This window comes from Etheostoma cragini, chromosome 13, assembly GCF_013103735.1.
Source record: "Etheostoma cragini isolate CJK2018 chromosome 13, CSU_Ecrag_1.0, whole genome shotgun sequence".
Classification (NCBI taxonomy): domain Eukaryota; kingdom Metazoa; phylum Chordata; class Actinopteri; order Perciformes; family Percidae; genus Etheostoma; species Etheostoma cragini.
The window spans coordinates 17,743,190-17,758,477 of record NC_048419.1 but is presented as its reverse complement, the minus strand read 5'-3'; the positions used below and the strand labels follow the sequence as shown (position 1 = coordinate 17,758,477).

The 15,288-nt window shown below is 40.6% G+C and overlaps 1 protein-coding gene across 12 annotated transcripts in view; it reads right to left on the bottom strand.

Moving 5' to 3' along the window:
- The window catches only part of aff4 (AF4/FMR2 family, member 4), a 35,098-nt gene that overhangs the window by 5,585 nt on the left and 14,225 nt on the right, over window positions 1-15,288 (bottom strand). For 4 of the 12 annotated variants that reach the window (XM_034891092.1, XM_034891091.1, XM_034891088.1 and 1 more), the window contains 19 exons: window positions 13,499-13,628; window positions 8,320-9,123; window positions 7,952-7,990; window positions 7,718-7,804; window positions 7,304-7,331; window positions 7,115-7,178; window positions 6,765-6,857; window positions 5,756-5,900; window positions 4,731-5,484; window positions 4,416-4,567; window positions 3,864-3,949; window positions 3,209-3,443; window positions 2,740-2,837; window positions 2,259-2,322; window positions 1,903-1,956; window positions 1,146-1,282; window positions 606-677; window positions 325-418; window positions 166-209 (listed from right to left, as the gene is read on the bottom strand). In XM_034891092.1, the coding sequence (XP_034746983.1) occupies window positions 166-209; window positions 325-418; window positions 606-677; window positions 1,146-1,282; window positions 1,903-1,956; window positions 2,259-2,322; window positions 2,740-2,837; window positions 3,209-3,443; window positions 3,864-3,949; window positions 4,416-4,567; window positions 4,731-5,484; window positions 5,756-5,900; window positions 6,765-6,857; window positions 7,115-7,178; window positions 7,304-7,331; window positions 7,718-7,804; window positions 7,952-7,990; window positions 8,320-9,123; window positions 13,499-13,624 (3,176 nt within the window). In that variant the 5' untranslated portion in view covers window positions 13,625-13,628. The remainder of the gene's footprint in view (window positions 1-165; window positions 210-324; window positions 419-605; window positions 678-1,145; window positions 1,283-1,902; window positions 1,957-2,258; window positions 2,323-2,739; window positions 2,838-3,208; window positions 3,444-3,863; window positions 3,950-4,415; window positions 4,568-4,730; window positions 5,485-5,755; window positions 5,901-6,764; window positions 6,858-7,114; window positions 7,179-7,303; window positions 7,332-7,717; window positions 7,805-7,951; window positions 7,991-8,319; window positions 9,124-13,498; window positions 13,629-15,288) is intronic. The other 8 variants (XM_034891096.1, XM_034891095.1, XM_034891097.1 and 5 more) reach the window with 5 other exon arrangements.

Sequence of the window (15,288 nt, the reverse complement as noted above, 5' to 3'; positions counted from 1 at the left end):
CTGTATCATTACTATCTGTAAAAAAAAATTGAACCTTTAACCGTTGTGAAAATAAACTAATTTGCAGTACTTTCTCTAAACATTTAACACGTGTGCAGGAAACAGCTGTCTCCTTCACAATTATGTACAGCAATTTTACGTACAGCAAAGGGGGACATGACTTACTTTCCCATTCCAGGAGAGGGAGCCTGGGTGTTACTCAGAGAATTCTGTCAAACAAAGTCAGGGGAAAAACATTATGTACAAGGAAATTGTATGGTGTTCCTTTGGTTTTGAAGGTTTTGAAGGTTTGCCAAGCAAATGTAGATTTCATCTTTAAAGTACCTTTAAGTGTTCAGTGAGTGTTTTGGAGTATTTTAGTGCACTGTCTTTCCTCAGCTTGAATAACCGCAGGTAGAGGAGAGACTGGCATCGCAGGCTGAAAAAAGAAATAGGTCCATATTGATCTTAAACTTGCAAAGACCAGAAACAGGTGGACTCCTTAAATACACCACTTTCATTCAATCAAAGAGCAAGGATTTTGAGTACTTTTAGTTGATGGCTAAGGACAGGATGACACCTCTTAAACATGAAATCCATTACTGGATGTCAGTCAGCATACTTACCAAAGCACAGCTAGCCTCTTGTCTGCTGAAGTAGCATCTGGGGCCAGGTAGCTTTTTAACTTCATTGTGTATCTAAACGCAAAGACAAAACAAATGTTTAGTTTCTAGAAGAACCAACTGTTAAGTCATTACAGAACATTGCATATGCATTTAATACACTGACTTTTGTTTTAAAGAGTCCATGTACATTGATTGAGCACTTCTATAACATGGACTCACAATGCCAGTTTAATAATAATAAAAATTCTAAATTGATGCAACAGAAACAAGGATACCATCTTTTTTATTCCAAATTTTCTTCTTCCTTGTCACAAACCATGCACCTACATTACCCAAAATGCAAATCGACCACAGACAAGTCATTTGGATATTTGGGTGTGTCATCACTTCTTTCTAACGCTACACTCCCATGTTATACTCTTATTCACATGTCCAGTAGTACTATCTAAGACCTGTAAACAGACTTTGATGTGTCCAGTCTGTGGAGTTACCCTTTAAATTGTGACAATAATTAAAAAAAAGGTATTTATGTATCCTTACTTGATAAGCTCCACGGTTTCAGCATACATGGGGAAGGGTGACTTTGCCTCTTGAGCACTCTTCTCCAGAGCATTACCACATTCAATGAAAGATACCACAGCGTCTAGGTAGTAAACTGCCTTCTCAAAACGGTCCAACTGCAAAAGAGTGAACAGGGACACAACAAAAATTACATTTTCTGTTAGCGGTGCATCCCAAGTTAATGAGCATGTACCAGTCTAATATTGCATTTCTTTCTGAAACTGTCTCAGCAGTGCCTGACTAAAGCCTGTTCACATGACTTTTAAATTTGACATGGTTTTTGGCATGGCCACGTTATATAACTGACATGGTTTTTATACGATTTGGTGTGGAATACATAAACTCTTTAAGTTAAATACCAAAAGCTCAATTATGTTGTGTTGGCCTCTGGATTGAATGTATAGCATAATAGGGCTAAAACATTGTAATCCAGGCACATTATAAATAAATTGAAAATTGCATACCTAATGAGTATAATGTCAAATATTTTTTAAGACAACAAAAATAAATGTAATTGCTTAGTTCTCCTTAAGAGGCTGTGTGTGTGTTTGTATCACAAATTTGTTTGTCTAACTTCATGTAGAAGTTATTTTCTGTTTTGTATTTAAATTACAGAATTCTGAATTACTGAATAAAGGTTCAAGGATTTTGGGTGGAAATGCCATGCAGCCGAGACAGGTATCTCATTATCCTCAGGTAAGTAACTGATACCAGATCTGCAGTTAAATATAGTCACCTGCTCATCTTTCAGCGACCCGTTTTTTTGCTTTTTGGACAATATGCTCAAATACTGTGAGAGCACAGAGAAAAAAAGGGCTTTGAAAACGTTGTGTCTGAGGTAAATGTCCCAGTCAATACAATAAATACAATACAATCACATAAATGTCAGCAATAAAATGAAATGTTAAAAACTCAAAATGTGTTCCTCTATCTATCATTAATCTCGATGCAAAACCTCAACAGGATGTTGTTTTACATTAAAGGTCTAGACCTTGTTAAACAACAACCCTCTCCCCTCACTGCTTTGCATGCAGCAACTGACACTTTAGCATCTCGATTACGTATGTACACGCATTAGGCTGCCACTCTTACCAGTGCATCTGCATTGTGTTTAAGTTTCTTGGCCTCTTGTAAGTAGTGATCTGCCGAATGGACCCTGAAACAACATTTTTAACAGGTCAAACTAATGTCATTACTTCCCTGAACCATTAAAAAAAAGCCCTAACATTGTAATGGCTCAGTTTCTGCATACATTTATGCTTAGCACAGACCTGGAAACTAAACACAACAACATCATCATCCCTTTGCTTTCATTAAATCAAAGCCTTAAACAATAGAGAAACAACAGGCAAGACAATATTTCTTTACCACTGGATGCAAAAGATACAGATTCCCAACCGAGAGCCTTTTAAAATGGAAATTTACATCATCTCTCCTGAATGCTGGCACATCTATTCATGACCTCCCCAACCTCCTACAGCTTAATGCATTAAAGGCAACCCTAGATCCCCACAGCAGTTCTTCCTGCATACCCTGCAGAGGGGTTATCCATAGTGGAATGAGCTCCTCTTACCTGTCCTCAAACACCAGCTTGGATCTCTGAGACTTGGAGCCGTCCGTCGAGAGTGGAAGCACAGCCAGCTGGTTATCGCAGCCCTTTGAGGATTTCTCCTGCAGAGACAGCAAGCAAGGGGAAATAAAGTTACAGGAAAAAGGGGCCTGGTATTTGAAGTAAAGGGGGAAAAAAATTGAGAAAAGGGTGAGCTAGAGGGTGTCTAAAAGTATAAAGATTTTCGGCTTTATGGTTATTAGACATATACAATATATAGACAATATGGAAGTTATGTTCACAACCACTTCCTTTAACCCCACAGGTTGTTTTTTTTCCTCATGAGTGCTTAGTTATTTAAGTTACCCAGGGGAAACACTGCACAGTTGACAAACATGATGAAAGACAGCACTTGCACGTCCCATTATCCAAAATGCTTTCCAGGTACTCAAATTAAAAGCAAATGCCCAGAGAGAAGCTAACGCACACTCACCTTGCCGTCGCGTGTGCTGCGTCCCTTGTCCTCTCCTTTTCTGTGTTTGGAGGTGGAGTTGCCCTTGGCGCTGTGGCTTCCCTCCTTTCCACTTCCTGTCCCGCTGGACAAAGAGGTGGAAGACTGGCTGACTGTCCTCTTTCGACTCGGATGCTCTGCCTTGGGCGTTCGCTGAAGCCCTGATATGGAAGGAGAGGGGACAGGCTCCTCTTTCTTCTCCAAAGACCTCTTAGATCTGGTAAGACATCAAAGAATCATCATTGTAACCCTTTTTTTTTTTTTTTTTTTTTAATAAACGGAAAAGCTTTGTTCCAGTATTGTAATCATGCCATAAAATATTAACACTAGAAAGAATAAATATTAACTTTCCAAATCCACATTAGGATTATAGCAGAGATGTCCTTATAATAAAGGTTAAAGTGCAGCTTTGAAGGCTGCAATGTAACAAACAAGCCATGATACTAAACCTTTATACTTTATACTTCTATACTTTAGTTGAGAGGGGTTGTTAAAATTGTAAGAATAGAGAAAAATAAATCTGGCAAGCTTCATTTAGCCGTAAAGACATTAAGTACTACTGTCTCTCCAAGTGTTCCGGGTGCGCAGAGAGTTTTACTGTAAATGATAATCAGAAGAAAAAAGGAAGAATACCCACTCTTTACTGCTGTTTTTATGATTAGATAGGGACTTCTCTTCTAGCTTGCTTCGCTTGCTCTCTGGCTTGGTGCCTTCTTCATCGTTCTAAAACATACAAAGATTGCAGAAACACATTAAAGAATTTATTAGTGTGTGTATGTAAATGCCACTGAAGAAAGTGCTTTGAAGACAAATAAATGTGCAACTTCAAACTTGATTTCTTACAAAGTTACAGTACAACCTTCCATCAACCTTTAATTGTTTCCCAACTCATATCACTTAGATTGTAAGTCTCTTTGTCTGGTAGTTTCACAGCTATGATTTAAAAAAAAAAAGCATAATCATCCAATGGCAGAAATTCTAGATCTGGATCTCAACCATAATTGTATCAACTGTTCATTGTCAGAAAGGCATTTTTTTGCTTTGATGGAAACCTGTATGGTGGTGGGTCACCCAACTGGAAAGAATAGGGAAATCAGGGCTTAAGTCTTGTAGTAGGCACAGGCCACTACTCTTTTACTCTTCTTAAAGTGAGAACACAGACAGGAATTTTCTTTACCAAGTTGCATACCTTGTGTTTCCTCTTTGCCTTACTAGAGCTCTTCTCAGAGTTCTGTTTGCTGAAGTCTTTGCTGTCTCTATCTTGAGAGTCTTCCCTCTCCACTTTTATCTCTACAGGCTCCTTGTAGGGCCGCCCTGGGATCCTAGACAGCAAGCTGAGATCTATAGGAAATGGGAAGGAAAGGGAAGGGTACGGGTTACTTTGTCCAAAGAAAAGAACCTTTTCAGGAGTGTACACTTGTGACAAGTGTAACACAAGTGCTCAAAATACAGAATGTGTGTTATATTATAAGACTTCTTTGCCTGATAAGCAGCTTCGACTAACCTATCTTCACTAGTAACACTTGCTGCTGAGGTTGCCTTGCAGGGTAGCGCTCCTCAGGGTCACTGAGTGGAGACAACAACTCTTTTTCTTCCATTGGAGAAAACACACACACAGGGGTCCTGATACTCTCAGTGTACTTGGGCGTCTGCGACGATGACGGGATGCTGTCATTCCCCTCAGAGTCTGATGATGAAGAATCTGTATCGACAAACTCCCGAGATTTCTGGGAAGGCTTGGTGGGTGCCTTGGCTTTGCGTTTATCTGCAGTCGTGGTGACAGGCGCTGCGGTGGGCCTCGGCGAAGATTTGGGTTCTTTTTTTATGCTTGGTTTGCGAGAACCTTTAGTAGCAGCTTTGGGCCGATGAGGAGGTATCTCTGGAGCTGGCTCACTCTCCACCCTCAGACCTCCCTTGGGCTCCTCCACAACTGGGGGCTTCTCAGACTTTTTAGGCTGTTTTTTACCCACAATTCTTCGCGGATTTGTGCCACCCTCACTCTGGGCGGGGGATTTTTGTCGGCCACGGCCACCCTCTGCACCCTTCTGTGCTGCCCGTAGGTCCCTGCTTGGGGTGGGTGCCGCTGAGTCTTTTGAACTCCCTCCCTGACTACTATAGCCACGTCCTGAGCCGTTATCTCTGCCCTCTTTCTTGCACTTGGTTGGAATATTATTGTCCACTGGAGAGGCTGGGGAGAACTGCTTGGCCTTCTTGAACCAGTTGTCCAGCTGCCACTTGTTGGCCATGGGTTGTTCAGGCTAAAGGGGAAGCAGAGCACACAGTTGTATGAATGTGTTAGTTAATGAACATTATTGACAAACCTGATGCAACCTTGACAAACATTAAAATAAAATAGTAAAAAGATGGTGTTGTGGCCAGAAGAAAGTACAATGACTGTCTTTCAACTATTCCAACCCAAAATAAGGGTGGACAAAGCAAGGTACAGTTAGTGCAATTGAAAATAATGGTTGATTAAGTACCAAATCATAATCACCTAAATCACACTAAAACCTTATACAAAGCCATTACCTCTGGAGAGGCGGGCCGCGGATGATCATTGGCTTCGCTGTCCGTCGTGCTACTTTCGCTTTCGCTGTCGGAGCCTGAGCTGCTCTCTGAGCCGCTGTGGCTGCTTGAGTCATCCCTTGATTGCTCCGCTCCTTCACTGTTATTGCTGTTGTTACAAAAAAAAGAGTCAAACAGCCTTATATTGTGTGCAAAAGGTATGCAGCAAACTATCAGTTATGTTTTACAGAATGGAGGATGCATACAAACAATCCCATTGTGTTCTAAGTTTAAAACGTTGTCTTCAATTTCATGGACATATAATGCTCCATGTGAAGATTGATAGTGTTCAATGTGCTGCTCATCTCTTGACAATGGACGGCAACACTAATAGCTGAGGATTATTGTTAACCTCTACATATAGCTAAAGCTTCATACTTGAATTGTAATTTGCACATTTTTCAGCTGTGATTGATGCTATCCCGAGATCCCACACCACTCTGCACAGACACCCTGACCAACCACTTACTGCAGCAACAAGGACCAGATTGAGCCAAAAGCTGTACTGTCAGACTCTAATGTGGCCTTCTATACAAACAAAAAAGCAATTATTCTAAACTTAGTATAGAGGCTTTCTTTAACATTTCCCCATTGTTTCGGTTTCAAAAACACCCAACATCAGCTGATTATTCAATATATAGTCAGTAGCCAAACACAAATCATGTGAATATAATGCAACCCAGAAATCCTGCAAACATAATCCTTTACTTGACTGTGCCACTAAGGTAACAATTTATTTTACTTCCTGAGGCCGTCCGCTGTGATGCTGTTGGATTGCACCATCCATAAGGGAACACAAAATACAAAATGACAGAAATAACAAGAAAGTCAAACACCTTGGACTATAATGCAAGCCAATACAAAACCACTGTGACCTTAACTCTAGCTGGAGTCAACATCTACCTGACGCAATCGCAACTAAAACTCTACCACTAAAATTTCCCAAAAGTAATTTTACTATGCTTTCTGCTACCTTGCAGATGTGTTCCTTGAGGCGTTCTTTGCAGAATCCTGTTCAGCATCACTGTCCTCACTGCTGCTGAGCTTCAGGTCATCTTCCAACATACTGAAATACAGGAATGAACCTGAATTAAATCTTTGTATTTTATTACAGCAGTGTAATTGCTGCAGTTTGAGATTGCTGGCTATGTCTACATAACTTACTGAAGACATCTATGCATGTCTAGTTCCTTAAAGCTTCTTACCTTATCAGAACTATTTGTTTTATTTTATTCTTTGTTGTCTGGATCAATACTGGGAACTCTACAAACATGGGGTTGTGATGAAAAAAGATAAAGGGGGGGGAAAGGATGAAGCACTTACGTGGGCTGCTCTTCGCAAGCTTTGGCCTGGTGGCTGCTGGAGCTCTTGGAAGAACTACCTCGCTCTAAACACACAAACAAAATGAATGAACAATACGTATATAAACATATGTATAAAAAATATCTAAATACAGTACATTATTTTTTGTAAATCTATTGTGTTTAAATCAAAAATATGTGTGATACTCACTGTGTCCACTTGGAAAAGGGTGAGGCTCCTGAGGTAAACAAAAAAAGCCATTCTGAATCATTTTCAGGAAGCCATAAAGATTGTGTGTCAAATCTGATAATCAATGATTTAATGAAAAAGAATCTATTCTAAATGTTTTTTTCCCCTCTTTGAGTTTGTGGCTGTTTATATCTACATGCAAGCACTACGGAGGTTTAAGCACTTCTCAGTCAGTTTTGGTGTTCATTTGGCTCAGATCAACTGGTAACTAGTCACATCACTTTATAGTTTCAATTAGGCAGTCAAGATATGTTTCTCTGGATTGGTTGCATGTGGTATGCAAGGTCTGTTGGAGACGTACATAAATCATTTTAGCCCTATTAATTTATTATGACACAAAATAATTTGAACCAAACCATAAAAACAGGGACAGACCTTTGTGGGGAATGGAAACTTGGAGGGCTCAGTTTTGCAGGGGGTGTGGATGGCTGTCAGAGGAGGGGGCCACAACTGAGTCATTTCCTGAAAGAAAGAAAAAACACAAGGGGAAAAAAAGAGAAAATGAGTCGGTGTTAGTAATGCGCAACGGTCTTAAATTGACTCAGGCAACAGGCCTTGGGACAAATTGTCTGCTTGATAATGGTCGTTTTTAGCCAATCATATAGGTACCTTCAAAATCTCATCAACACAGTTGGCGTCACCTGATCCCTAAAGACAGAAACATATAGTTTAACACGTGTCAATAAACAACATGGCAGTCCAGCAGATGAGAGGCTGCTTGGATTTTGAGTAGCATGAGTCATTCAATAGGGATTTTATGAGACAGAGTTCAAACAGACCAAGTGTTCTCATGCTGCAAGGTAATCTTTCCTATTATTACGTCATTATGAGTATGTGCTCAAAACATTAACACAGCGATGTCATTCTAAGTCTATAAATATCATACATACAACCTTTGCTACTATAGATTTATATCTCAAGTGCTACATAAACACACAGTATGTCCCCTTAACAGAAAGCCAGTGGGCAAGCCTTACCTCTACAGGTTGTGAGGGGATCTTGAGTTTGGAAAGTGAGGCCTTGCTGTTAGACTTCATCTCTCCCATGGTGCTGCTGTGTGACTGTCCACTATAGCTTTCTGCTTGTGAACTCTTGGGTTCTGCCGTTTCCTGGCCGTCCATAGGCCGCACATACGCTGTGGGCTTCTGCAGCATGGAGCCTTGTTTGGACATGAGAGACGGGGGAAAGGCCTGACTCGAGTGCTGTCCAGTGGGGAAGGTGGTGTGAACCCGTGAGGGAGAGTCCCAGTTGGCCTCCCTGTCTCGTGGGGACTTGGAACGGTAGCGTTCCTTGCTGTGATGCTGCTCGGCAGACAAGGAGCTCCGCAAGTGGCTGTTGCTGCCAGAGGAACTCAGAGAGCCCTTGGCTGGACTAGATGTGTGTGACTTTGAGTGCTCTGACCCTCCGCTGTGTTTACTCGACTTCTTTTCCCGCACCTCCCCTCCGTGTCTTTGGGTACTGCTGCTGCTGCCACTACTGCCACTGCCTCTCTGGCTACTGTGCCCGCCCTGGAGTCCAGAGCGTTTCTGGGACTGGGATGAAGATCCACCTGCTGCAGGGCCAACAGGAGTCCACTTGCTGCTCTGGCTGCTGCCACCGCTACCGACGCCGCGCTGGTCCCCGCCAAATAAAGGTGGGCCCGATTTTTCCTCAGAGGACGATGAGCTGTTAGAAGGTTTACCGCCAAGCTTAGGAAGTGTGTCACCAATCGGCTCTTTCATCTCGTCGTAATTGCCCAGCATGCTCTGAATACGACTTGACAGTTTATCTTCCTTGCTGGACTGAAGAGAGAAGCAGAGAAAGGGGAAAGAGGTGGGAGAGAGGAAAGTGTGATGAAAGAAATAGAGAAAATAGAGAAAGCAGAGACAAAAATCATTGAGAAAAAAAAGAATATAGAAGAAAATAAGTGAGAGAAATGAAGAGGAAAAGCAGAGTGAAGAGGGGGCAGAGAAAACAGTCATTATGGGCACAGGTTCAAAACTTGGGTTAATTGCTTACAACAAAGAAAACTTAAATGCAAAATTTGCATAACTGAAATGTAGATTTACATCTGACAAAAGAAATAAAGTCTTAAACTGCTTATATCTTAAACCATGTGTCACCAGTTTTATTTAAAAAAAATAATAATTGACTGAACATTCAGAAAATAATCCATTGAACATTCAAATGAGCCAATCACAGTGTTAGCTTGTTCAAACTGGGCCCAGATTAGTTCACGCCCATCTGTGAACACAGATAAGAGTCTACCCATAGTTCCAACACAGAGGTTAATCAATCACTTTGAGGCCACAGGTTCCAGCAGACCTGCTTACAATCAGCCCGTAACAGTCTGTGCAAAATATCCAATTTCACATGAAGCCTCAGACCTGGATTCTGTTTGACAGATTCACACACAGGGTGAGGAAACAAGCTGTTATCTGTAGCAGGAAATGTAACTTGCGTGGTCCTAACACACACACCACTACCTTCTGCTAACGGAAATTATGTGCTTTGTTATGATTGTATTGAACCACCAGTGAAATAGAAATATCCTATGTTTTTGGTAATTACAAGTACTTAATACAAGTAGTTTAAAAAGGCTGATGTTATGACTTATCACACATACTGGCACATGTTTGATGATAAAGCTACAAACAATTAAGTATAAAAAAGTGCTTGAGGTAAATTAGAAAGACCTGAATCATTACAATTTGGTCAACAAAGTCATTGTTTACAGAGACATAAATTGAAACAATGTAGTGTGTTGGCAGAAGAAAAACAGTCTGTAAAAACAAGAATTAAGAAGAAAACAAGCCCTTTTGTCTGCAGAAAGTTTCCCAGGTAGCCTGTTTACGTATTCAGGAACTTCACCTCCATGCTATATGAGTTACAGAGACTTTTGGTTCTTTCCCTGCAAAAAGCCTCTGGTCCTGAGGCAGTACTTCCCAGCTGGCCAAGAACTATCCTTTCCAACCTCACTTCAAACATTGCATTACAGTAAATTACAAAAATAAAAAAACAGATTTCTGTATCCTCTGCTGTCTTTTTGCTTGCAAAAATACAGTATGAGTTACCTGGCTAATTTGCTTAATCTTTGTGGTTCTAAAAATGCAGTAAAAAGGCAAACATGAATGTGCTTCATGGGTTTTTATTTTAGTGAGTATTTGCTCATAAAGTACTTAGTTTCTGGGGCAAATAAGATCAATCAATCAATCAGCTTGCCTCGGTGTCTGATGGACTCATAGCCAAATGCTATCTCCAGTGTTAACCAAATTAAGCACAACTAATATTTGGTAAAATGTACAATTGAGTGTACATTTTTCAGAGCTGACAGTGTGAAGACTGGAGTAAGTAAATTGTATAACATATATATTTATAAACACAAACAAATAGATCGTGGCACCATTAAAAAGGCCTAATTGATAATCAAAATGACAATCTATATTTATATAGTGTACAGTAATCATTACATGCAGTATACTGTAGTGTATCACCAAATATACCAATATCACAGTTTAACTTTCAACAGATAATTTTGTGCATTTCATTCTGTGCAGCTCTGTGAACTCAGCACCATAAAATGTTACTGCTGCTTTGCTGGTCTACATCTGGGAGGCCTCAGCTGCAGCTGCGTGCACACATGGCCTTTAATGCAGAACACGGTAAACTTCCACTCAGTGGAGCATGACAGAGGGTGGAAAAAGTCAAACTGAAGCTTACATAAGATTCAAGCAAGAGACAAGAGATACAAAGTGTAGAAAAACCGGTGAGTTAAACCGCTGGCTTTTTCTACATTTGTTGAGTCAGTTTGTACTATGTTTCTGAAGACAGTTTTTTTTTCCTGTGAAAAGGTCAAGGGCTTTTTTTTCTTCAAAGTCAGCTTTTTACCTTTCACTTTGTTGTGGTACAAAACACACAGGCCAGCACTCATCACTCACCTCTGGTCCCTTTCTATTCCCAACCTGTCAGGACACATTCCTCTCTGCCTCTTTGATGGCCAACTCTAGCTAAGGAGACGAGCCACTTACCTTTGCTTAAATCTGGTTAGTGGCAAAGATTAGACAAGTTCAGAGAATTCAAATCCTCTTTACAATTATACTGTCAGGGTGGAAGCTGGCTGGCCTACATCTATGCATGCCTGTGAGCACAGGAGGAAGACATGGGGGGGGAGGAGTCAACCGGCACTTTTGCATCTTGTTCAGAGTTAGTCAATGGCTGGCTGACTCTCTGACAGCTAACCATTATTTAATTTAAGCCAACAAATGTTTGAAAAGCCATCAGATAGTTTCTAATACCTCGGATTAATGTAAACCAATATTATGCTGTTGTTCAGCCAGCTTGAAATTTGTGCGAGATCATCTTGATAAAAAGGACAGTCATTGCCACTTGTTAAGACATGTCCCGCATGGGTATAAAAACATTTCTTGAGTTTGCTCTATTAAGCTATTATGACACAAACTACTAACAAAACCAAGACTGCAGGATCCTGGAGGTCATTATGACAAAAAAACAAACAAAAACAAACAAACACAAATCCTTATTTTTCATTAATTACAACTATTTGTTTTCAGTATAGAAATGAAGTCAAACAAATATTACATAAAGTGTGCCTTTAGCACCATCCCAGTACACAATTTAAACTGTTTATCGGTTTAAAAATTAATGCTGGCCATCCCAATTATGAAATGACAAAATTAAGTATTCCACAGTACGTTTTGCCGGTTAGGTCGCCTGTGAGCGTTAAATCCCAACACCACTTTGGGACACCATTGTAACTCCTAGTCTGGATTAGAGGATGGATACCCGACCCGAGCCCGACGGGACCAGGCGGGACCCGACGGGCCGGGCCGGGTTCAAACAGATTTTTAGAAAGGATGCTCGGGTTCGGGTCGGGCTCGGTCACATCAGCGCGATAAGGCATTGAACATTTTTTTGTTACCGCATCTCTTATTGGGGCGGCTTATCAATACAGGTTAAGCAAGGTATTTATTTTACTCAGATTTACTGACATAATCCCCCACATATGATGTTAATAAAAGCGGGCTTTCCACACAAACAAACGTACATGTGTCATTAGTATGAGAAACAAATGCGATTTTAACTGTGTCGGGCTCGGACATAAATATCTTAATGCCTGTTGGGCTCGGGTCAGGTTCTGTTACTGCTCTGTCGGACGCGGGCCGGGCTCGGACAGAAAAATCCGGCCCGATCCGCACTCAAGTCTGGATCACTGGAAGTACGTTTTCAGAATAACTGCCTGACATCCCTCACCTTCTGCTCTCTGTGTGTTGCAGATCTCAAACAAACTCAAGCAACACGCTGAAAAATGCAGGTTTTGAAGAAAATTTGGATCGCGCGGTAAGCCAAGCCTGCTTTGTTTTTTCGGGGAATGATTGTAAAGATTTACAAAGAATTTGTTTATGTCATTTACCCTCTCTAACTGGGAAATCTTGAGGCTGATTGGTAGATTACTATGGACGAAGTACACACGGCAACACACTGGTAAGTGGAGCAGGGTGATATGTAAAAAATTAAATATCATAATGCATTAAAATACAATACAATTTTTACCAAATACATCAATGTTGATATTGCGGCGATATTAATGGGATGATAAATGGTGCTTTCACAAAATATTTACACAATGAGATTTTAGATAAATAATCATCAATGTTGTGGATATTTTCACTAAGTGGGTAAAGGCAAATATTAGAACAGCTGGAACAGACTGGTAAGTTCAGAAAATGACGTCACTTTACTGTCATGTAGCCTTTAAAGCCAGGAAAAGACAAATTGTAAAAAAAAAAAATCAGAGTGTTTTTTTTTCTCTCCTATCCGAGAACGTATGTGTGGTGTAGCCAGACCTTACTCCATTGCGCTCTAGATAGGTCTGGCAATGCTAGACTCATTACTGCCTGACAGCCACAGTCAATCTTCGCGCTGTGTATGTCTGCGTGACAGAGTTCATGCAAACTCTGGAATTGTGTACTCTCACACAACACTACATTTATAACTTTGTCAGAGATTAAGTTAGAGCCCTGATGTGTTGACAAAACTGTATTAACATGAACGTTCCAGGTAGTACGTGCAGTTCTCACTTCCTGTCACTGAAACAAATTCCTCTAAACTGACGAATCAATGACAGGTCAACACTGAATGATAGGTAAGCAAACTTACCACTTTGTAGGGTTCAGGGAAGAGAGGTGAATTTGCTGGAAAGGCCTCTCCTCCTCCCTGCTGGATTTCTTGATTTCTCCTTTCTCTTTCTTTCATTCGGAGCACATTCCGGTCCTCACGGTTCATGTTGCTAATAACGCAAACAGAACAACAACAAGTCAACATAAAAACACGCCGAGGAGAGACTGTAGACAGACTTCTTATCTTGACGCAGCATCATGAAAGTGTCCTTGAAACATCTGACGAGTCTGTAAGAATTTCCTTAAAACTTAGATTTCAGTGAGGTAACAACTAAACAACATTAGCCCTTCAGTTACCTATCCTGCTATGATTCTTTGGTCCATAAATGAAAACCAATAAGTACAAGTTTCCACCAATTCAACCCAGATCTTACAATCAGGATGCCGTCATCTACCCTCCACTTTGAGTCAGTTTTTTGGTTAGCAACAAATAGGCCCATCATAAGTGAAACCCCACACATGCTGAACAGAGGGGAGCACAGAGATGACCTGTGGAGAAAGTAGTCTCTAATAGGCTTAGACTAGTCTAGACAATGCGCAGTAGCCTGCTTCTACAGCAAATAATCTGTTTGTACAGATGGTCAATGTAAACATGTACAGCAGAGGAAAATACTAATGGCCATTTTCAACCTTGTCATACAACTACAATTTGTATTGGCCGTTAGGTCAAAATATATCATTCAAATAGAAACCTTTGTTTTTTGGAGTCACTGTAAAAGCATAAACTCACAAAACATGAAAAGAATAGGAACATCTTCTCAGTATTAACATAAAAAGGTAATTAATTAATAACTTGCATCCTGTTAAACTGTAGTTTGAAGCCTCCAACTCAATGACGGTTTGCTAAACACACATCATCCTTCCTGTCCTTTGGCGCATAATGTGTGTAGTGCAAACATAAAAGTAACGAGCTATCGGAGGGGGCAGACCTATTAAGTGAATGTATGGATTCACCCCAAAGTGACAAACACTGAATGCATGAACGTGTAACAAAACTTTGTCCATTACCAAAAGATTAAACACTGTTCTGTCTTATTAAATAAAATACTCTGCTGGACGCCACTTGGGAGTATTAACTTGGGAGCCTTTGGACTGAACAAGTGTGGGTTTGTGAGGCTTGGGTATCAAACCCGGTACCGACCAAATCACGTTGGTACTACCAAGTATTGGTTCACGTTAAAACTGTGGCAAATTTCAGTACCTGAGAGTAAGCTTAAGCTTATCTGTCCTCTCTGCATATTGACAGAGAGCAGAGGCCTGACACACACGCACGCAGAGGTGCGGACGGAACAATCTATGTCGGCTCTGCAGTTTTGTCAAAGTTATAGTGGGTCACGGCGATCCCAAAAAACTGGTTTCACGTGTGGTTAAAATTTTTCTAAACTTCACGCAAACACCTTTTACTGTGATTTGATATTAACAACTAGCCAAAAGCAGTAGCTATGGAATCGCGGTGCTGTTGACATTCCACTTCCTCAGACAAGCAGGTACAACGATGGTTTCTATGCCCTGGGGACAAACTGACAGGCTGAGGTTGTAAGGCAAGGCCACTTCATTTCTACAGCACCTTTCAGCAACAAGGCAATTCAAAGTGCTTTACATGAAACATTAAAGATCAATTAAAAATGGTCATGATGAAAATAAAACAGGCTGGAATATAATATACAAATATCAGAATAAATTACAGTTAGTAAAACAATAATTATTCAATTTAATAGGTTGAAGGGACAGGTTTGGGATGAGAGAGGAAGGGGTTTTATTTTAGTTTAA